The sequence below is a fragment of the Dasypus novemcinctus genome, chromosome 12, assembly GCF_030445035.2.
Source record: "Dasypus novemcinctus isolate mDasNov1 chromosome 12, mDasNov1.1.hap2, whole genome shotgun sequence".
Lineage (NCBI taxonomy): Eukaryota > Metazoa > Chordata > Mammalia > Cingulata > Dasypodidae > Dasypus > Dasypus novemcinctus.
In genome coordinates, this window is record NC_080684.1 from 19,514,052 (window position 1) to 19,538,756 (window position 24,705).

General features: G+C 41.4%; 2 protein-coding genes across 2 annotated transcripts; both read left to right on the forward strand.

Moving 5' to 3' along the window:
• Window positions 1–3,518: 3,518 nt before the first annotated feature.
• On the forward strand, window positions 3,519–6,304 carry LOC131280681 (nuclear pore-associated protein 1-like). The gene is made up of 2 exons (XM_058309081.1): window positions 3,519–6,191; window positions 6,293–6,304. Exons 1-2 carry the CDS (start codon window positions 3,519–3,521, stop codon window positions 6,302–6,304), a joined length of 2,685 nt encoding a protein of 894 aa, XP_058165064.1.
• Window position 6,305: 1 nt separating this feature from the next.
• Window positions 6,306–7,887, forward strand: LOC131280733 (nuclear pore-associated protein 1-like). Its single transcript, XM_058309209.1, has 2 exons — window positions 6,306–6,975; window positions 7,417–7,887. Exons 1-2 carry the CDS (start codon window positions 6,315–6,317, stop codon window positions 7,503–7,505), a joined length of 750 nt encoding a protein of 249 aa, XP_058165192.1. The 5' UTR covers window positions 6,306–6,314; the 3' UTR covers window positions 7,506–7,887.
• Window positions 7,888–24,705: the final 16,818 nt, after the last annotated feature.

Consider the following 24,705-nt stretch of genomic DNA (forward strand, 5'->3'; position numbering starts at 1 on the left):
TTCTTTTTAAAAGGCTAGAGTTTAAAATTGCAAATAATACTGTCATTATTTTGTTAAGTATAATTTTTATGTGTAAGTATAAATGTATGGGTACATCAAAGTACATGAAATTTGCTGAATAAAAACAAATTTAGCTTCCTAGAGGAGAATCCTGTGGTATCTTAGAAAAGGATTTTGAGTATGCAGACTATTTTCAGGATGAGGAAGTAAAACTTTCTTCTTTTAATTGAAAGCATTCTGCTCGGGTAGAACGTAATGCCCAAGTGTGCCCTCTTCTCAAAATTTTCTTAACATATAGATTGTCATTGTGCTTTAGTGTACTGCAAGGCAAATAAGAACTGTGAACATCTATCAGTTCCTTATTGGTCTGAGATTAGCTTCTACCTTGGCTGTTTTATATGTTGTTGTTTTAGACAATAACACAGCTGAGGTTTGAACATATTTTCTTTTTCATCACCTGACCATTTAATGTGTAAATATATGTCTTTCCTTAAGATCCGGCCCCAATTCAGAACCCTCAGAGAATGAAAAGGTGTGTTATCTTTTCCTGATCTTGTGTGTTAATCTCATTCCCTAGGTGTTTCCTTAAAAGACTTTAGATTTACATCCCCATCTTGCTTGACTAAATTATAATCCAGGACATGCAGATAAAATACAGAATTAATATTTTTGTATTCTCCAAACACAAATTTCCTCAAAGGTACAGAAATGGCTTCCCTGTTTTTAGACTCAGTATGAAAAACTTTTCCAGATTGAAATTCATTCCCTAACCTTTGGGAGACTTGGGTAAATTTTAAAACTGGCTTTATACAAGCAACTGTACTATACAGGCGTACCTCACAAATATTGTGGGTGTGGTTCCAGACTGCCACAGTAAAGCAAATATGATAATACAGCAGGTTACACTTTTTTTTTTTTTTGGTTTCCCAGTGCCTATAAAGCTTAATTTGCACTATACCATAGCTCCATTAAATGTGTAATAACATTATGTCTAAAAAATACAGTGAACATACCTTTAATTAAAAATATTTTATTGCTGAAATGTAGTCGCCATCATCGAAGCCTTCAGCCAGGCTGGTTGAGGGCCTAGCCTCAGTGTTGATGACTGCTGACTGACAAGGGTTATGATTGCTGAAGGTTGGGGTGTCTGTGGCAAATTATTAAAATAAGACAATGAAGTTTGCCACATTGCTGGACTCTTCCTTTTCCTAGAGGCCACTATAGGGAAAATAAATGGCTTAACCTCAATATTGTTGTGTCTCAGTGAATAGGGTGGCCTGAGGAGAGGGAGAGCTGGGGGAAATGGCTGGTCGGTGGAGCAATCAGAATTCATACACCGTTTATCAATTAAATTTGTCCATATTATGTGGGTGTGGTTTGTGGTGCCCCAAAACAATTACAAAAGTAGCATCAAAGATCACTGCTCACAGATCACCATAGCAGATATAAATACAATGATAGTGTTTGAAATATTGTGAGAATTACTAAAGAGTGACAAAGAGACACTAAGTGAGCACATGCTGTTGAATAAATGGTGCTGATAGTCTTCCTTGTTTCATTAAATTTGGGAACTTTTTGGATATTATTTCTTCAACTATATTTTTTCATATTTTTCTGCTTTCCTTTTGGACTCCCTCTATTATATATATATTTAATGGTGCCCCATAATTCTCTTACTATCTGTTCACTTTTTTTCATTCTTTTTCTTCTCCTCCAACGAATGAATAACATGTAACCTATCTTCAAGTTCATTGACTCTTTGTTCTGCCTGATATAATCTGCCATTTAAACACTCTAGTGAAATTACCATTTCTGTCTCATGGGTTTTTTTTTTTTTTGCCATTTGTATTTCTTCTTTGGAGAAATATCTATTCAAATCTTTTGCCCATTTTTAATTTGGGTTGCTTGTCTTTTTTTAAAAACTTTTTTATTGTCCTTTTTTTTAAAGATACACAGATCAAACAAAATGTTATGTTAAAAAATAGAAGAGCTACCTTTGTACCCGACTCCCCACCCCAACACCCCCACTCTCCCACATCAACAACCTCTTTCATCAGTGTGGCACATTCATTGCATTTGGTGAATACATTTTGGAGCACTGCTACAGTGCATGGATTATAGTTTACATTGTACTTTACACTCTCCCCCAGTCCATTCAGTGAGTTATGGCAGAATATATAATGTCCTGCAATATCATTCAGGACAACTCCACGTCCCCAAAACGCCCCCATACAGACGCTAGAAGGCTTGCTTTCTCCCTGGTTGGGAGCATTTTGGTTGCCCGGCATACCTGGGTTCCTTGACTATCCCAACATGTGGTGATATCCTTTCCTTTCTCTTCTGGGTTCCCACTGACCTTTGTTTCCAGCTCCTCCATGACTATCTCTTTATATGGCCAATGGTAAGAGAATCAAAACCTATCCTGATCCAGTTGGCTACACCTTAACTAAAAATAATGTGCAAGTCTCCTCTCTTGGGCAGAGTAATCTCTAAAGTTACATGTGGGGCCAATAATGTGTAGTGAAGAGTGGACCAACTGGCTTGCTCACAATGATCAAACTGTGCTGATCCTACTTTAAGCCAATATACTGCTTGGCTATTAACGTGAAATGACCTATTTCCTTCTGAAACATGGATGAGATGCCTTGCTGGGCATATTCTAGGAGAGCCAGAGAAACTGGCCTCTTATCCATATGGAATATTCCCTTGTAAATGGTGCAGCAAAGATCAAATAGAAAAGAAATATCCAATGGTGCTACACTGATAACTCATTGTTCCTACCGCACACCTAAGGAGACGTAAGTAGCCCAGTATGGATGAAGGTGAACTTGAAGTGAATCAAATAATTGCTCCTAGTACACCAGTGCATGTGCTCATTTTAGGCGTGCCCTGGTGCTAAAGACCTTAAATACTGTTTTTTAAAATGGTAATACATAATCACTATATGAGGAGGAGGCCCTAGCGCCTGGTGGTTAAATGAATGAACTCTGGAATCACAGAGGCTGGGGTTCAAATCCTGGGTTGGGCATTAACACTTGCATGACCCAAGGAAGGTTCCAAGGCTTCAGCATTGTTTTCACCCAATTGATCAAAAGAAGCAAAGAAAACCTAGCTAGGCCAGGAAGGGATGTTGTGGGGTGCAGCATCTGGGCAAGTCAGGCATTGCGAGCCCTCTCCAGAAAAGTCTGACGCGCTACTGGTGATGTTCATTGACGGGATGGCCACAGAGAAGGCGTGCCAAGCTGCAGACCATGCTGGGGTGCTAGAGAGGACCACCGAGGCTAGGTCCCTGGGCCTAGCAGTTTGCACTGCAGCACCTGTTCCAACTGCCCTTCCTTCTCCTCTTGCCCATCCCCCACCCCTCACATTCCCTCCCTCTGTGACACGTCCAGATTCTACCTCAAGCCAGGAGCTCAACAGTGCCAGTGAGGTCCTTGCCTCGGAGGAGCTGGGAGCTAGTTGACCTCTCTAGTTTCTCACTCCACTCCCTCGATTGGACAGCGCACAGGTAGCTCTTCATGGGCAATTTCCTGAGCCGACTTCAGTCGCAGCCCTGCAGCTGCTGCTCAGGGCCCGGCAGTCACCCGCCTGTTTATCCCCTCCACAGTTCTCCTGGGGCTCATCCAGATGGCCCCGCTGCCCCAGCACCCCTCCCTGGACCTGCCCACAGGTTGTCCAGCCTGGATGCCATGAAGTTACGTTCTGGGATTTACATCGCCCCTAAGAGGAGATATCCCATCCGGAACCCTCACTGCTCCTCTCTGGGGGTCCTGCCGTTGGTGTTTGGGAGGGAGAGTCTGAAGCCAGTGCTGTCATCGCGCAACTCCAAGATGTTTGGCTACTCTTCTGGGGTGGTGAGGATCCCTCATCCAGGGCGCAAACTGTCCCTTCTGGATTTGGCCCCTGAGCAGGTCATCCCTAGGAGGCTGGAGCCATCCAGACACCTCCCACCCCTTCACCTGAAGGAAAGTGGACCGAGGGCCCCAGAAGAGGGCAGAGAAGAGCGAGCAGAGGAAAAGGAGGAGGAGGATTGCAGAGATACCAGAGGGCAGGATGGGCAGAGGAGGGATCTCCACACCAGAGGAAGCGTCCGGGCCCCATCCAGGCCCCTGGAGCCCGAGGAGGTGGTCACGTCCTTCCAGGGTGGTCCTGGACCTCTGAACAAGCATCTCCATTGTAGGGACGGACAAGGAGAGAGCCGGTGTCAGGAGGCCCAGGTGTCTGTGAGCTCCTTTGTCAGCGGCTGGGCCATCCTGGGCTTGGACAGGCCTGCAGGAAGCATCCTGCCTCCTGGAAGGGGCGGTCCAGGGGCAGCAGGGCTCCCTGGTGCATCCTCCTCCTGCTCGCTGCCGTCAGAGAGACCACCACAGGCGGTGCTGGAGGGGAGCCACGGCCGCAGCTCTCCAGGCTCACAGCCAGGGGAGGAGACGCAGGAAGAGCACCATCCAGCTGAGCCGTCAAGGAGCGCTCCTCTCCTCACACCAGCCAGCGTCAGGCCCTGTAAACGGAAAAGACGGAGGCCACTACCATTGCCACTGCTGCTGCCACTGTCGTGGGGTGGAGGTGAGCGGCCCCCACCCCTGAAGTTTCCTCGGAGAGCCGCAGCTGGAGACTCATGCTGGCAAGAGAAGGTTGAGCAAAAACAGGGCCATGGCATCGCCGAGGAAGGTGGAAGAGAGGCTTCTGCAGAGAGCAGTGCCCCTGCACCTGCCAGTTCTCCCTCTCTGCCTTCGGGGGAGACTACAGATGCCTTGTGCCAAGCCCCAGTCACTGGGCCAATCCCAGCTACCACCGCCACAGCGGCCACTGCCTTGGCTGACCTGCCTGCCAGGCCACCAATCCTCTCTGCCCCTGTACCTTCGGCTTCTCGTCCGCCCACGGCTGCCACAGCACCTCATCCTCTCCAGGCTGCCACACCTTCACATTCACTCAGGGCTGCAACATCTGTTTCTGACCTCCCCACTCCTGCTAATGCCTTAACCCTATCCTTCCAGCACACCACTCCTGCAAAGCAATCACCCGCACCCATGTGCATAGTTTCTCCTCCTCTGTTCTCACAAACCCCTTCCACCTTCTCTTCCACCCATATCCCTGTCCTCACCAGCCAGCCCCTAGCGGCTCCCCTGGTCACACCCACCATCCCAGCCAGCACATTTGCACACGGGATTTCCCAGCCTGCTTCGGTCCCCAGTGAATGTGACATGGACACCACTCCCCCTTCCCATGCTGTTATTTTCTTGCATCCTCCCAGCCCTGTTGTGCCTTCCCTCCGTTTTGAACATGCTCACTGTAATATGAAACCAACACCTCTTGCAAATGCCCCAGATTCCACCAACCTGCCTGTACCAATAAACACTACATCCACCCCAGTTTTCATCCTCCCCTTGGGTCCAGCAGCCACCCCTCAGCCCACATTTGGGGGCCTTGGTGGGCAGCAGCTGGGAGCCACTTTTCCCACTGCTCCTGTCTCTGCTGACCTGCCCATCTCTCCTGTGGCCGCCGACACCCCAGCAGGCAGCCCCTCTGCATGCTCAGAGCCCAGGCCTACCTCTGATCCTGAGGACATGGACACCACGCCTCCTCCCCAGGCTGTGGGCTCTCTCCAGGCTGCTCCTGTCTCCGCTGGCCTGCCCATCTCTCCTGTGGCCACTGACACCCCAGCAGGTAGCCCCTCTGCATGCTCAGAGCCCAGGCCTACCTCTGATCCTGAGGACATGGACACCACACCACCTCCCCAGGCTGTGGGCTCTCTCCAGGCTGCTCCTGTCTCTGCTGGCCTGCCCATCTCTCCTGTGGCCACCAACACCCCAGCAGGCAACCCCTCTGCATGCTCAGCAACCAGGCTTACCTCTGATCCTGAGGATATGGACACCACGCCTCCTCCCCAGGCTGTGGGCTCTCTCCAGGCTGCTCCTGTCTCCGCTGGCCTGCCCATCTGTCCTGTGGCTGCCTACACCCCAGCAGGCAGCCCCTCTGCATGCTCAGCAACCAGGCTTACCTCTGATCCTGAGGATATGGACACCACGCCTCCTCCCCAGGCTGTGGGCTCTCTCCAGGCTGCTCCTGTCTCTGCTGGCCTGCCCATCTCTCTTGTGGCTGCTGACACCCCAGCAGGCAGCCCCTCTGCATGCTCAGCAACCAGGCTTACCTCTGATCCTGAGGATATGGACACCACGCCTCCTACCCAGGCTGTGGGCTCTCTCCAGGCTGCTCCTGTCTCCACTGGCCTGCCCATCTCTCCTGTGGCTGCTGACACCCCAGCAGACAGCCTCTCTGCATGCTCAGCAGTCAGGCTTACCTCTGATGCTGAGGATATGGACACCACACCTCCTCCCCAGGCTGTAGGCTCTCTCCAGACTGCTCCTGTCTCCAGGAAGAATGTCTTCCCCTTTTATGCGGCATGTCCTGGTACTGACAACACACCATGCAATGGCAGCATTGCCTCAAACCAAGTCTCCACTGGCTTGCCTACACCGTTGGTCCATGGCCCACCTCCAACACACAATCTTCCCTTTTACCCAGGAACCACACCTCAGCCCACATTTGGGGTCCCCAACGGGCAGCAGCCGGGAGCCAACAGCTTTAACCCCTGCTTCCAGTTGGGAAAGTCGCCATCCTCAGCACAAGCTGCAGGCTTCAGTTCTCCCACAGCCCAGCCACCCAGTGGTGGCGTTCCATCACCAGCATTTGTGGGATTGACATCGCCAGGTTCCAGATTTGGCATCCCAGTCAGCACCCTGATGGGAAGTAGTAGCTGTGCGGTCAGCGCGTCTGCCCCGGGACACAGTTCCACTTCTGGAGCTCTCACCTTTGGAGCAGGACCAAGTGGAAGCTCCAGCACCACTTCTGCTCCACAGGGCCCGACTGGCCAGAGCATACTTTCTGCAGGAGGAACCAGTGTCATGCCTGTAGTTCAAGACACCTCTGCTTCCACCTCCATACAGGGCACTCGGAGTCTACCTCACAAGAAAACAGGTGGGACAATAGGAGGGGACAACACTATCCAGAGCTGTGGGGCCTTTTAATTCCACCTTCAACCAGGGCACCTGTGGTCCACCTGGCCAGGGCACAGGTGTGGTGTAACGGGAGGGGACAGCACCACCCCTGTGCTTGAGGGCCCTTGTGTTCTGTCCTTCCAGCAGGGCACCTGGGGCCCACCTGGCCAAAGTCAGAACATTTCTAGGGGAAAACTTCTCTTCTCCCTTTAAGTCAAAACACCTGAGGCCCCTCCAGCCAGGGTTCCCCTTTGGCTTTAGAGGAGCCAGCACCACTGGGAAAATACCTGTGTTTGGAGGCACTTTTGCTGCCCCTTGGGTTAAAGCGACTGTGCCTCTGGTATGGGCAAGGTAAGTAGCAGCTTTTCCTTTTGGGCACCCCATCACCTACCCAGGGCTTCATAAGAGGTATTTCTTCCAGCACAAAGGACCCAGTCTCCACCACCACTAAAGAGAAAAAGTGCCCCCCAGAAACGGCGTGCAGCCAATCTCCTCGTCAAGGGTCTTTGAACGTCTGGAAAGGAGCATTGGACAGGTCCGGCTCAACCTCTTCACTGTCAGCAAGCTGGAGGCCCAGCGTGTGTGTAATGTGTGTGTGTGTGTGTGTGTGTGTGTTGGAGGCTGGCAAGCGTTCACTGCATGGACTCGAGGACTTCCACATAGGGAGTAGGAGAGAGATCTACGCGTATATCGACTGTGCTTTCCCTGGCTTGGGTGATAACAGGGCAGACCCACACTCTGGGCCTTTTTTCTTGGAAATGGCAGGAAGCCCTCTTGTTACCTCTTGTTACCCCATACCCATTTGCCTGAACGGGCCCTTCTCTATCTTCCCTATGTGATGTAGATAGCTTATATATATGCGGATCGTTATAAATAAACTTGTTAATTTGTCTCTGCTTGTGTGTCTTTGCTCTTTTACTCAAGGATGGAGGAAGAACTGTCTTGCAGGAGTGGTGATGTTATGCTAGACTTAACTATTTGTTTTCTGTGGGCAGTGAGGAGGACGTGGAACGGGCCACACCTTATGATCACATGGCCTGGCTTCTGAAACCTGTGCCTTGAGCATTGGCGACGGCCATGCAGGAGGACATGAGATCCAGAGCAGGGGGAGGCAGGGTGGCCCCCTCTTTCCTCTGTGCTTCTCCCCATCCCTCTGACCTCACTATAGGTTCAGCCATCTCCGGTGCTTGTTCAGAAATCGCACTTCACAATTTCAGTCTTTAAAATGTTGGAATGTGTTTTTTTGTGTATGTCTTTTTAATTTAAACTTGTGCCCATCATCCTACCATGTTCATCCTTCACCCAAAATGAATGGGCTGAGCATCCATGCACTTGAACCATAATTCTTGCTAATTCTACTCCAAGAAATATATCCAAGACAAATGAAATTGTGTCCATGCAATGATTCCCAGGGCAAGTGCATGGCAGCCAAAACACTCCCATGGGGTGGGGACACAGGTGGGGGCCCTGGGTGCTGGGCCAAGTGCTCCTGCAGCTGCCCCATGCCCACATCCAACCACACATCCCTCCTGCCCTGCGGGGTCCCAGGCAGCACCCCCAGAACACGCCAGCAGGTCCTCGTGGGTTGCTATTCTTTTTATTACTAGGTTGTTTGATTTCTTTATATAACATGAATATCAAACCCTTATCAGATATATAGTTTCCAAATGTTTTTTTCCCACTGAGTAGCCTACCTTTTTACTTTCTTGGTAGTCTTTGGAAGAACAAAAGTGTTTAATTTTGAGAAGGTCCCATTTATTTGCCTTTCTTTCAGTGTTCAAGCTTTGGGTGTAAGGTTTAATTATTGCTTACCACACGATCTTGAATATGTTTTTCTACATTTTCTTCTAGTTTTATGGCTGTAGCTTTTATATTTAGGTCCTTGATCCATTTTGAGTTAATTTTTGTATAAGGTGTGAGATCGGGGTCCTCTTTCTTTCTTTCGGATATGGCTATCCAGTTCTCACAGCACCAGTTGTTGAATAGACTGTTCTGCCCAGTCTAAAATCTGCCCAGTCTAAAGTCTGGCTTGTCAAAAATCACTGGACTGTAGATGTGAGGGTCTATTTCTGAGTTCTTTATTTGGTTCAATTGGTCAATTTGTCTGTCTTTCCTTAAGCCAGTACCATGCTGTTTTTACCACTGCAACTAAATAATATGTTTTAAAGTCTAGAATGAGAGTCCACCACCTTCATTTTTCTTTTTTAAGATTTTTTTTGTCTATTTGGTACCCCTTATGCTTTTAAATAAATTTGATAATTGGTTTTTCCACATCTGCAAAAAATTTTTTTACTGGGATTACACTGAATTTGTAAATCAATTTGGGTAGAATTGACATCTTAAAGATACTTAGTTTTCTAATTCATGACCACAGAATGTTCTTCCATTTGTTTAAGCCTTCTTCAGTTTCTTTTAGCAATATTTTATTGTAGTTTTCTGAATACAGGTCCTTTGTGCCCTAAATATTCAGTTCCTAAATATATAGTTCTCTTAGTTGCCCTTATAAATAAATTTTTAAAAAATTTCCTCCTCAGATTTCTCAACAGAATTGTATAGAAACACTACTGATTTTTGCTTATTAATCTTCTGTCCTGCTACTTTTCTGAACTCATCTATCAGGTCTAGTAGCTCTGTTTAGATTTTTTTTTTTTTGGATTTTCTAACTATAGGGAATATGTCACCAAATTGTTTTATTGGTAAGCCTTTCCAAATATACTTCAAAATATAAGACAATTTTTAAACTTAACTAAAATACCAGTATTTCATCTAAATGTTAACAATATTTCCTTAATATCATTGCACCTTTTCAAGTTTTCCAATTTGTCTCATATTTCTTTTCACAGTTTATTTGTTTGAACCAAGCATTGATGAAAGTGAGGTTTACATGTTAAAATTGGGTGATATGTGTCTTAATGATTTTTATTTTTTATTTAGAAGTTATGACTTTACAGAGTAATCATATATAAAATACAAAATTCCTATAAACCACCCTTTTATTAACACCTTGCATAGGTGTGATACATTTATTACAATTAATGAAAGCACACTTTTTATAAATGAACTATTAACTTTAGTCCATAGTTTAACTTGGGATTCTCTGTGTTGTGATGATCATGGATTGTTAAAAAGAATTTTATTTTAGTACCATATATATAAAATGCATTTCCTCTACAAATTTTTTTGTAATAATAAACTTATTATTTTTATAGAAGCTTTAGATTTACAGAAAAGTTACACCAAATGTATATGGAATTCCCTTATAACCTTCACATACATACACATATGGTTTCCCCTATTATTAACATATTACATTACTGTGGTATATTTATTACAATTGATGAACCAATATTGAGGCATTGCTCCTAACCAAAGTCTATAGTTTCCAATATGGTTTACTTTGTGCTGTACAGTTTTACAGGCTTTGGTGAATGCATAGTCATGTGTCCATTGGTGCAGTCTTATACCCCACAATGCCACTACCCTGAAAAGGTTCTGTGTTACACCCATTCAACCCTCCCCTACTTCTGGACCCCTGGCATGCACTATCTTTATATCAATGTTTTAACTTCTGTTACCACAAGATAATAACTACAATAACAATAAATCTAATTTGATCCGTGATTACCCACTCCCCTTACGTTTGCTCATTCCTCAGTTGTGAGGGATTTGGAACAATGTCCATTCCAATCAATTCAGGTTGAGAAGGGACTTAGATATTATGGGACAGATGGAAGGAATTCTTTTGTTTGCAGTTATACATCTTGTGCTTTGGGAGGGAGCTTGTCCATCATTTTGTTGGTTGTCCAGGGCAAGCGCAAAGAATTGGAGAGTAGGAATTGGCTGCAACTCTGTCGGGACTCAGGGCGTAAATAGCATATGAACAGTCAAAAGATTGAAGTCTCTGAGAGATATATTTAATGGGTGCATTGAAAATTATAAGTTTAAATAAAATGAGTAGAAGAATCCTGAGTAGAGAACTCTTAATATAAAGGAGTAAAGCTGTTATATTGGGGAAATAGATTATCCTATATTCCCAAATAAGGCCTGCTTAGAGAGTGTTGATTTCATGAGGCTGTGTGCTTGGCCTCTGGTGTCCCCTTACCCTCCCATGCATACTTCTTTTTCTTTTCAAATTATTTATGGATCTGGGTTTCTGGGTCTTGTTGCTTTTTTCACAGCCTGAATGTTGCTATATAAAAAATGATTAAAAAAAGAAAGAAATTGCGGGAAAAGATGAAATAAGAGCTCCAAGCATGACTAAAAATGCAAACATAATTTCAAGTCCTTAAAGAACACATATTTCTTTACCTGGGGTAATTCCAGATTAAAATCCCCATGAATTGGATCATTCAACTCAACTAAAGTGATCAGTTTCTCAAATCCCTGGGAGTTCGTGTCAGCTTGCCTCATGACTGTCATCTCCTATAATATTAACTATCTGGCTTTAAAACAAAAAGAATTTTAAATAATTCAGAATTTTATAACTGTGGAAGAAGTTGGAAATGGAACTTCCAAAAGCTTTGGGTTTCTTAGTCTAAATTCTCATGAAAAGTAAAGTGAAGCAAAAATATATATATACATATTTAAGCTTTTGCAAATAATTCATTTATTTTATTTTATTTTTTAGAAGATACTGGGGACTGAACCTAGCACCTAGTCTAGGAAAAGCAGGCACTCGACCACTGAGCTATACCTACTGAATAATTTATTTTAATATGTCATTGTATGTCTTATATTTATTTTTAAATTTTTATTCACTTATTTTTAATGGTATTTTTGAAGATACATAGATGACAAAAAATGTTACATTAAAAAATGAGGTTCCCATATACCCCACCCCCCTCACCCCACTCCTCCCACATCAACAACCTCTTTCTTCATTGAAGCACATTCATTGCATTTGGTGAAAACATTTTGGAGCACTGCTATACCACAGCAAATATATTTATTTAAGTACGTTTATTCATTTTTATTTTTATTTTTTGTCTTTATTCATTTTTTTAATATTACATTAAAAAAATATGAGGTCCCCATATACCCCCCCCCACTCCCCACTACTCCCCTCATAGCGACAATCTCCTCCATCATCATGAGACATTCATTGCATTTGGTGAATACATCTCTGAGCATCGCTGCACCTCATGGTCAATGGTCCACATCATAGCCCACACTCTCCCACGTTCCATCCAGCGGGCCATGAGAGTATCTACAATGTCTGGTAATTGATCCTGCAGCACCATCCAGGACAACTCCAAGTCCCGAAAATGCCTCCACATCTCATCTCTTCCTCCCATTCCCCACACCCAGCAGCCACCATGGCCACTTTCTCCACACCAATGCCACATTTTCTTAAATATTGGAAATAATTGGAAAAAATAGACTTGTGAAAAGATAAGCAAAATCAATGTATAACTGTTTGGAGAAATCAATTCTGATAAAAGATTTAGTGACATACAGAGTATAAATTTTAAAATCTCTGTAAGGTAGGAAATTTCTTTATCATGGTTTATAGCCTATTCCAGGAGGAATGAAGGGGAAAATGTCTGAACAACTTTTAAAATATGCCCATGGCCTTTATTAAATAATTCTTTTATAGAAGACTATTTTAATAAGGTTTATTAACTAATTTCAAAGGGAAAAGAAAAGTTTGTAGCATGAGAAAATAAAACATGGAATTTATAACTTAGTGCTTTCAGAAATTGGAATGGTTCCATATTAAAAAATAAAATTTAGGCTAAGAATATATCAATTCACAGGAATAGATGACTACAGATGATGACATGATGATGATGATGATGATAAAGAAAGGCATTTCTCTTGGCCTGCTATGTGTCAGATTCTGTGCTTCTTGGTGTTTTTCATGTTTGACTCCTCTTCCCTAATTGTGGCCTTTTGAAGCAGGTAATTCTGTCTTCCCTTCTTTAGACAAACTGAGTAAGAGTTTGGGTAACTTGTCCAGGGTTGCAAAACTGAACTCATACGTTGAGTAAAGTTAAAGACTTATGGGCCAGGATAAGAAGTATATTAAATGATATTCTTTATAAGTACCCTAATAACATTAGAAATAACTATTAGTTTGCATGTTATAACAATGTTGCTAAAATAGTTTTTTAGATTACTGATAGAAATGAAAAACTGGTATACCTGATAAAAGGCAAGGCAGTGATAAACAGCATCTCTTTTAAAAGGAGGCAAATTAAGAAAAAAATTTTTGCTTATGTTTGTTCATATGGAATTAACATAAATTAGCAAATCTTTTAAATTGTGTACTCTAAATATGTCTTTTACAAGTATCTCTGACATTCAAACTCTGTGAATTTTCTTCTTACAACTCAGTTGAGTTTTAAAATGCTGCTTAGTTGCAGAAATATAAAAGTCATCATCTTCATAGACCAGAGGTCCACCAGGAAGAAAATTAAAAGGAAGTTAGACTTAAAAATTTTATTAGTAAAGAACCTGAAAGTATTCATTTAAAACTTATTTTGGTCATTAGACCTTTATTATTAAAGCACATAATGAAAGCCTTTTTAAAAATCATTTTCCTACATGTGGACTCGTCATTTAAACTGGTAAATATTTGTAGCAAATATGCAGGTGCTATTATCAAAATACATTTTATCATCATCAACTTTATGATGACGCATATGTCCTAGATATATTGCACTAATACATTGAAACAATGTAATTAAAGTATTAAATAACTGCCTTTTCTACTTCAGGAGTAATGACAGTTTAGGTTAAAAAGAGATTCTTAGAATAAGATAAATGGAATTTGGTTCTGTTACTCAGACTTCTCAAAGGTTCACGTCCTAAAATAATTGTTCAGCTCAATTCTGGAATCTGGACTTGGTGTTTCTGAGATAAGAGTAGTTGAGCTAGGGTGTCTCTAGATTCCTACTACTGTTAATAAAACATAATCATTGGGTGGAGGGTGATTCAAAGATATTAAAACAATCTGGGACTACCAGCAAGATGGTGGCAGAGTAAGGAGTTCTTAGAGTCCGCTCCTGCTACAGGGCAGTAAGCATACACCCAGAGCTCTCTGAAGCCAGCTGAAGCACCTGTCTGTGGGCTTCAGGAGGCCAGAAGAGCATCCTGCAACATCCTTGAAGGAGTGAAAGGAGGAGATGCCCGTCTGCAGAGAAGATTCATAAGTAGAGGCTCCACGCCCCAGAGGCCGGTGACCATCCTCCACCGGAAGCACAAGTCATCTTGGGAGCTGTTCTATAGCTGCAATTGAAAGCTCCACTTCCCAAAAATGGGGAAGGAAGAGGCAACTGGGCACCAACTTCAGGTACTGATGAGTAAATTCATCAGACTAATGTATAATCCTAAAAATAGCTGAAGTTTGAGCCTGTCCAGGTCAGAAAGAGGCCAGAAGCTGCAATTTTAACTCTGCACCTGGCATGAGGGGAAACGGAGCAAGACTGAAAATTCCAGTGCTGGTGGGGACCGGCTTCTTTCCATCCAGATCATATTGCAACTCTAGCCTAGGCCCCAGTGCCACCTCTAGCAGGGAGGGGGCTGTGGGGATCTGAGCCAGCCTCTCTGGGAAATTACCGGTCAAGCCATGGAGGCCGGTGATTTTCTTCCTCTGGCAGTGCAAGCTGCCCCAGGAGTTGTTCTGTGGCTGGAATTGGAAGCTCCATTTCCCCAGAACAGGGGAGGAGGAGATTTCAGCTACTGATTGGTAGACTCAGATGGCTAAGAGATAAACCTGGGAAGAGCTGGGGTGTGAATCTGTTCACATCAGAAAGAGACCAGTGGCCACGATTTTAACTCCACCCCCAGCATGAGGAGAAGCTGGGCTGACTGAAAATCAAAGTGATGGTAGGAACCAGTTTCTTTCACCCAGATCAGCCTGCAGCCCTAGGTTAGGCTTCAGTCCCAACTCTGGCAGGGAGAAAGCTGGTGGGCCCTGCACCAGCCTATCCAGGTAACTGTGGGTACCTTTCGCTGGCACAAACTAAATAATCAGGATTCTACCAGGGCAACTGCCGTCATCTTGGACCCACACAACATAGATTGCTGCCCACACCTGCAGCTCCATCCCTGTCTCAGGCAGGGGAGAAAGAGGTGTGAAGCTTCATCAGTCTCTCTGGGCAACTACAGTCTAGGCCTGGACAACTTGGATTATTCCACACAGCTGTGAATCTGTCCTTACCTCTGGGAAAGGAGAAAGTTGGGAGAAGCTTCATCGATACCTGGGACAATGAGGCCAGCTTGAGCCTCCACAGTTTATAGCACCAGTTACATCCTTGCCTCCTATTGCACAACCAGCAAGGGAGAAAGGGCATGAAGTCCTAAACTAAAGAGAAAAACTCTACCCAGAGTAAAAAATCTAGGAGGCCAGATGCCAAGACCCCCCTAAAAAAATTACAATCCACATCAAGAAACAAGAAGCTGAGGCCCAGTTAAAGGAACAAGATGAGCCTCCAGATGACATAAAGGAGTTGAGACAACTAATCATAGATGTTCAAACAAATCTCCTTAATATTTTGAATGAGGTGGCTAAAGAGATTAAGAATATTAAGAAGATATTAGATTAGCACAAAGAAGAATTTAAAACCATATAAAGAAAAATAGCAAATCTTATGGGAATAAAAGGCACAATAAATGAAATTTAAAAAACATTGGAATCATATAATAGCATACTTGAGGAGGCAGAAGAAGGGATTGGTGAGCTTGAAGAAATGGCCTCTGAAGTGAACATACAAAAGAACGAATGAAGAATGGAAAAAATTGAACAAGGTGTCGGGGAACTAAATGACAGCAAAAGGCATGCAAACATACATGTCATGGGTGTCCCAGAAGGAGAAGAGGAGTGTAAAGGGGCAGAAGGAATATTTGAAGAAATAACAGCAGAAAATTTCCCAGCCCTATTGAAGGACATAGATATCCATGTCCAAGAGGCACCACCTGCTCCCATCCAAAAAACTCCAAATAGACCAACTCCAAGAAACATATTCATCAAAATGTCAAAGGTCAAAGACAGAGAATTCTGAGAACAGCAAGAGAAAACCAATACGTAACATATAAGAGATACTTAATAAGAATAAGTGCTGATTTTTCACCAGAAACCATGGAGTCAAGAAGACAGTGATCTGATATATTTAAGATACTATGAGAGAAAAACTTCCAGCCAAGAATCTTACATCCAGCAAGACTGTCTTTCAAAAATGAGGGCAAGATTAGAATATTCATGGATAAACAGAAACTGAGAGGATTTCTAAGCAAGAGTCCAGATTTTCAGGAAATACTAAAGGGTGTGCTAGAGCCTGAAAAGAAAATATGGGAGAGAGAGGCCTGGAAGAGAGTCTAGAAATGAAGGCTATATAAATATTTGTAACTAAAGGTGCCAAAAAGAGTGGTGAAAATAAAATATGACAGATAAAACTCAAATAGGAATAAACTTAACCAAGAATATAAAGCACTTGTTTTCAGAAAACTGCAAGCCAATGTGAAAAGAAATTAAAAAAGGCCTAAATAACTGGAAGAACATTCCATGCTCATGGATTGAAAGACTAAATATCATTAAGATGTGAGTACTACTCAAATTGATATAAAGTTTCAATGCAACCCTGATAAAAAATTTCACCAGCATTAAAAAAAAAATTGAAAACATGATTATCAAATTTATTTGGAAGGGTAAGGGGTCCTGAATAGCCAGAAACATCATGAAAAGGAAAAGTAAACACTCATCTCTGGACTTTAAATCATATTACCTAGCTATAGTGGTAAAAACAGCATGGTACTGGCATAAAGACAAGCACATAAACCATATCGAACCAAAACGATGGCTCAGAAACAGACCCTCACACATATGGTAAAGTGATTTTTGACTAGCCTGTCAAACCGACACAGGCTGTTGGGCAGAAAAGTGCATTCAACAAATGGTGTTGAAAGAATTGGATATCCGTGGCTGAAGAAGAAAAGAGGATCCCTATCTCATACCTTATCCAAAAATTAACTCAAAATGGATCAAAAACCTAAAAATAAAAGCAAGAACCATAAAACTTCTAGTAAAAATTGCAGGAAAATATTCAAGACCTGGTGGTAGGTGGTGGATTCTTAAAGAAGATAAGAGGAGGACTGAGATGAACTATTGATGTTTAATATATATAGAAGTTTTAATTAGCTTTACTGTGAAAGTGTGGAAATGTATTAGAGTGAATGGTGAGTGAACAGTGAGTAACAGCTATTTTATAAATGGGGATGCAGCTGAAAATGGTAGTATAGGTGTGTAAATGCCAATTGACAGAATGCTAGAGAATAATCTAGGAACTGCATAGCAAACAGTAAACCAAGAGGTGGATGAAAATTGTAGTTGATGGTACAGATGCAAGAGTATCCTTTGTGAGCTAGAGCAAATGTACATCACTACCACAGGGTGTTGGGAATGTGGAGAAGCATGGGAAAGATATAACTACAGTTAGCATTAATAACATAATATTCTTGTATCTATGTGAAAGATGTACTGCATTGATAATGAGGCAGTATGGAAAATGTTAGCCAAATGTACACTGTGGACATGGCAACGATCAGATGATATGATCCTATCTGTAGCAAATGTTCCACTACAATGTGGGGTGTTGATGGAGGGGTGTTGTTTGGGAATTCTGCACATGTGCATGATTGTTTTATAAGTTTACAACTCCTGTCATAAAAAACATATTTCAACAATAATAACAGGTTAGGTTAAGGGAAAAACACACCAAATGTAAGATAAGGACCATGATTAGTAATAAGATTTGACAATATTCTTTCATAATCTGTAACAAATATCTCATGGCAATGCAAGGTTTTGGTGGAGGGTTGATGTATGGGACCCCTGTATGACATTATGCATGTTTGCTTTGTAAGGTCATAACATTTACTATACACTTAATTGTTTATGTATGTTCATATATAAATGATATAAAGATAATAATAGGGAGGGTTGGGAGAAAATACTTTGGTTAGTAGTAATATTTTAACAATGCTCTTTAATCATTAGTTATAAAGGTTGAGCAGCAATGTAAGGTGTTGGTGGTAGGGTGAGTTATGAGAGTCCTGTATGATGTTATGTATGTTTGTTGTGTAAGTTCTCAACTATTACCATACACTTACTGTTTACATATGCTTGTGTGGAGGTGATACACTTCAATAAATTAATTTAAAAACAAACAAACAAAAACAATCTCAGGGAGCTGGATGGGACTTAAATGATTGAGTGCCTGCTTCCTGCATGGGAGGTCCCAGTTTGGTATCTGGTGCCTCCCAAACAAAACAAAACAAACGAACAAAAAGAACCCTTCACAGTGGATTTACCACCAAGGACCTGGGCACTGGAAACTATGGAGAGGAGTGGTGAGGAAGAATGGGCTGTGGTGGGAGTTCTGAAGATTCCTCCTGTCCCGTGTTCTGTTTACTTGAAGTCTACCCCCTCTCTACTGCACATCTGGAAAGGATGTGGTATGCACATCCTAAGGAAGCTGAATATAGGCTTGCCATGGGACCCAGCAATACCATTGCTAGATATATACCCAGAAGAACTGATAATAGTGACTCTAATAGATATCTGTACTCCGATATTCATTGCAGCATTTTTCATAATAGCCAAAAGTTGGAAAAAACAGATATCCATGAAGTGATGAATGGAACAAATTGTGACGTGTACACATGATGGAATTTTCTGTAGAAGTGAGAAGGAGGACATTATGTTGAGTGAAGCAAGCCAGACACAAAAAGACAGATACTTTATGATTTGTCTTATTATGAACTGCATCTATAATGCACAATATAAATATATTACATGAAATATGAATACCAGTAGAATTGCATATATAAGACTATTTTCCTTTGAAGCTGAACAAATAAAAGTTTATAGTACAAAGTGTTAGTATCAGACAAAAAAACATACTAAATGAAGGAAACCAGACACAGCATACTCCATAGTATATGATTCCATTTCTATAAAATGTAAATATAAATTAATTTATAAAGATGAAAGGTGATTAATGGTTATGTAGGTCAAAGGAAGGAATGCTAAGGGGTGTGGAGTTTTTCTTTTTGGAATAAAGAAACTGCTCTAAAACTTTTGTGATGATGAAGATACAACATTGTGATTATATTAAGGCCATTGATTATACACATAGGATAGAATAACCAGAAACAGCAGCTCTGTGCAGTGAAGGAAGCATAGAGAGATTGAGAGGTGAGGAATTTTCTTGTTTGTCTGTTTTTTTGTTTATTTATTATTACAGAAATAATTAAAATGCTGTAATAATGATTGAAATGGTGAATGAACAAATATGTGATTAAAGCAAACACCATTGATTCTACACTTTGGATAAATTATATGCTTATTAATATGTGTCAATGAAATTAATTTGTTAAAAAAGAAGAACTACAATGAGATAACCTTACAAATTCATATGAATGGGAATAATTCAATGGTTACTAAGTATAGGAGAGGTTTTGGAGCAATTGAAATTCTCATACCCTATTGATGCCAATATTATATGGCACAACCAGTTTAGAAGTACTATAGTTTCCTAAAAACTTCCTAGAAACCCAGCAATTCTATGCTTAAATACTTATCAAAAATAAATAAAAACATATATTCTCACCCAGAGTTTTAAATATTTAGTAGTAGCCTTATTCATAATAGTAAAACACTGAATATGAACAAATGTTCATCGTCATGTGAGGAAATGAAAAAAAAATCGATGAATCTAAAAACTAATATGGTAACCAAAGATAGACTTAAATTATATGCTGCTTGATCCATCTTTATGAAACTCTAGGAAAAGTAAATTTATATTTTTTAAAGTTGAGAATTCTAAAACATCAAAAACAAAGTTTTATGATATTTTTCATTTTAATACCCCAATTTATTCTTTATTTTAGTTTATCTAAGTTAGTATGTATTCTATTTCTAACCTTTAAACCTATCATTACTATTTCATTTTCCTACTAATTGAATTTGGCAATATGTTAGGCTTCATTTCTGAAGAAGTTTTGGATCACAGAGGGATTCAACTATGGCAGAGAAGGAGCACTGGTGTGGGGTGTCATTGATAGGGGATACAGTGTTGGGAGGGAGTTTTCCAGGGAAATTATATAGGATATATAAAAATGTTCAGATATTCATTGAGTATTGTCACAGTAGGTAGAGTTACACGTGACAACTGAGGGAGTGCTGAGTTCCCATTTGGGGGAACTCTGTCACATTGCCGATTGGAACAGCAACAATTCCCCAAGTGCAAGGGCAAAGACCAGTGAAGAAGGATGGTCCAATGATGAGCCCTTGATACTGATGACTATGTTTATGAGCTTGTGTGCTTCAGGGTGCCTAAGAGTTACCTCCTGAGAGCCTCCATGTTGCTCAAATGTGGCCATTCTCTAAGCCCAACTCAGCTTGTAAATGCATTACATTTCCCCCAGCAGGGGACATGACTCCTGGGGATGAGCCTCCCTGGCACCAAGGGATTACCACCAATCACCAGCTGGTGATACAACTAGAAAAAGACTTGGAATAAAAGGGGGAAATGGTAAAGACAAATGAGTTTATATGGCTAAGAGACTTCAAAATGAGTAGGGAGGTCATCAGAGGGTCACACTTTCACATGTCAGCAGGATCCCAGAGACAGCCAAAGTAGATACACCCCCAGGTACTGGTGCTTCTGAAGGTAGTGGAGACACACAGGTTCTATGGTCAGGGCAGATGACTCTGAAGTTCAGTGCCTTGTTAGTGGGCCCTACTTTGAAAATTGTGCTCCTGAGTGTGATGGAGTTGGACTCAGATGTGACCTTTCTACACATGCCTCTTCTGTCACTTTTAATGAATATGTGGTTGGTGCTGGGGTTGGTGTATATTCAGGAGACTTGAATTTCTGAACTGAGCATGAGTCTCAGCAGAGTCGCAACACCTACTTTCAAGTTCATTGGACCTACTCAGGTGAGCTATCAGGGGGATGAAGATGGTCAACCACCACACTAGCGAACTGAGAGTGTCTACAACTGCAAGTGGGAGAATCACATCCATTAGCCATATGGGATCTAAGCCTGCTCTTGATATAGAGGTGGAGTGGACATCACCATCCCAGGGTCCACAGGATGAAGGAATAAAATATGGTTTACAGTGGAGTTACTGGTATCCTACTATAGAATTATTGTGACATTAGCAATGGAAGAAATGGTTGGTAGGATTGATGTGGAGGCAGTGACTGTGAGAGTTGCTGAGGACAGGGAGAGGGAAGAAGAGGTATGTTGTGGGTGCATTTTCAGGACTTGGAGTTGTCCTGAATGATATTGCAGGGACAGATGTTGGACATTTATATCCTGCCATAACCCACTGAATGGAGTGGGGGAGAGTGTAAACTACAATGTAAGCTATAATCCATGCAGTGTAGCAGTGCTCCAAAATGTATTCACCAAATGCAATGAATGTGCTACACTGATGAAAGAGGTTGTTGGTGTGGGATGAGTGAAAGAGGTGATTGGTGTGGGAGGAGTGGGGTTGGGTTGGTGTGAGGTATGTGGGAACCTCTTATATTTTTTAATGTATCTTTAAAAAAGATACATTTTATGTATATTTTTAAAAAGACTATTAAATAAAAATTTAAAATTTTTTTAAAAGTTCAAAATTGTGCATTAACAAAACCATCAAGCATGCCATACAGGATTCCCATAGATCAACCAACCACCAACACCTTACATTGTTGTGACAGATTTCTTACAAATGATGAAAGAACACATCACTACACTACTGCTATCCATAATCCATAGCTTTTATTTCTTGTATTTTTCCCACAAACCATCCTATTATTAGCACCATGTATTAATATTGTATATTTGTTAAAGTTTATGAGAACATTCTCAAATTTCTACTATTAACCATAGTCCATTATTCACAATGGGGCTAACTGTATTATATGGTCTCCTGCCTTGTACAATCCTTCTGAAGTGTACACTCAGTGATTCACAGTTTCATCACAGAGCTGTAATTTCATTAGCTCAGTCCATTTCAGAGCATTTTCATTACTCCAAAAGGAAAAATCCCAGTCCCCTTTATATCTTCCCTATTATTGGCCCTTAGCATTGATGTAGTACCTTCTTTACCATTGTGGTAAAAATATTAAAATATTGCTAGTAACTATAGTCTACACATTATATAGGTCGGATTTTTCACATGTATCTCCACATTATTTTTGAAAAATAAAATTTTATTGAAGTACATCATTGATATATAAGTATGAATATATAAATGTATCATAAAAGTTGTGAACTTACAAAAAAAATATGCATATTATCACATAGGGCTTCCATACATTTCCTCACCATCAACACCTTGCATTTTTGTGAAAGATTTGTTCCAAACTATGAAAAAGCATCATCATATATTTAGGGGATATGAATCTCTGGACTGACAATGTGATAGCCAGATCCTGAGCCTCAACAGACTCCAGCACCTACAATCTGATTTATTGGACTTACCACACTCAGCTAAGATGGAGGTGAAGAAGGACAACCACCACACCATGGAGCCTAGAGTGATTACAACTGAAAATGGGAGGATTGCATCCAGCATCCAGGTGGAATCTGAGCCTCCTCTTGACATAAAGGTGCAATGGACACAACCAATCCAGTGTCCACATAGAAGAGGTGGCATTGGATTGGGAAAAGTGGACATAATGGACAAAGGGTATGGGGAAAGGCAGGAAGAGATGAGAGGTGGAGGCGTCTTCGGGACATGGAGCTGCCCTGGATGGTGCTTCAGAGGTAATCACCGGACATTGTAAATCCTCACAGGGCCTACATGATGGAATAGAGGAGAGTATGGGCCATGATGTGAACCAATGTATATGAGGTGCAGAGGTGCCCAAAGATGTACTTACCAAATCCAATGGATGTGTCATGATGATGGGAACGAGTGTTGTTGGGGGGGGGGGAGAGGGGGGGTGGGGGGGTGGGGTTGAATGGGACCTCACATATATATTTTTAATGTAATATTATTACAAAGTCAATAAAAAATAAAAAAATTAAAAAAAAAAATAAAGTCTATTTCACCTAAAAAAAAAAAAAAAAGAAAAAGCATCATCAAATATTACTACTAACTATAGCCTATATCTTATATTCAGAGTATTTCTCCCAAGCCACAAAATTATTAACACCCTTTATTATTATTATACATTTGTTATAGTTCATGAGAGAAGTTTCTCACATTTGTCCTGTTAACCACACTCCAATTCCACCACTGGATTCCCTGTGCTACACAGCCCCAGGTTTTTAGTTAAACCATTCAAAGTGTATACTCAGTTGTTTTCATTTTCATCACAGAGTTGTGCTGTCATCATCTCAGTCAATTAGGAATGTTTTCATAATTCCGAAAGAAAAAATTCCATACATCTTTATACATACTATTGTTGTCTCTTAGAACTGAAACAATATCTTCTTTGTCATTGCTGCTAAAAGAGTCCTTATCCTGTTAGTGATCATCCATTAATTACATTAGTTTTAATTTTCCTGTGTATATCCATGTTCTTAACACCTTGTAAAAGATGAACATTCATATATTGGTAATTTTTTAAAGTTTTTTTAAAATTTTTTAAATTTTTTAAAGAAGGCTTAGATTACATAAAAGTTACTTAGAAAACATAGGGGATTCCCATGTGCCCCCCTTCCCCACACACATTTTCCCACACTAACAACATCTTTCATTAGTGTAGTAATTTGTTACCACTGATGAACACATACTGAAGCATTGCTACTAACCTTGGTATATAGTTTACATTATACTTTACGCTTTGCCCCACATAAGTTTTTAGGTTATGCAAAATGTGTATAATGTCCTGTTTCCATCATTGTGATGACATGCAGACAATTCCAATGTCCCAAAAATGCCCCCATGTTACACTTATTCTTCCCTCTCCCTCCCACAGAATCTCTTGTGGCCACTACCTTTATATCAATGATAAAAGTATTTCCATTGCTAGAGTAATAATAAGTATATAATAGAATAATAATAAGTTTACTTTAGTCCATTGTTCATTCTCCAATCTTGAGGATTTGGTGGTGGTGATACTCACTCTGATTTTCTAATTGAGAGGGGACTTAGATCCCATGTGGCAAATGGATAGACCTGTCTTCCTTGCAGTGGCAGATGCTCTCTGTTCCTTAGGATGGGTGTTGTCCATTGTCATCTCCTTTTTAGTTGTCCTGGGTGAGTCCAATGAACTGAAGAGCAGGTGCTGCAACTCTGCTGATATTCATGGCTTCACTGGTACATGAACAGAGCAAAGATTTAAGTCTCAGACATATGTTTAACCCATATAGTGCTCATTGTAGGTTCAAATAGGGGGCAGAAAAGTCATATGTAGGAAAATATAAATTAGTCTAATTCTGTTACACTCTGGAGCATAAATTCCAAAGGCCCACTGGAAGGGTGCAAATTCATGAACTTGTCTGCTTTGCTTACAGTGTCAAGATTTCACTAGAGCCCTCAGGAGCCCCTCCATTTGAGGCACTGTTTACTGTGGAAGTCAATGAGATCCTTCTGAAACATGCATAAGCCTAACCTCTGGAATGACATCCTGACTCACCTTGAAGCCTCTAAACCATAAAAACTCAGTTGTATTGAATATTTCCACCTTTTGGTCATGGTCTTTATCCAGATACATTGTGATTTGGTGATTGGCAATAATCCCTCAGTTCCTGGGAGGCTCAT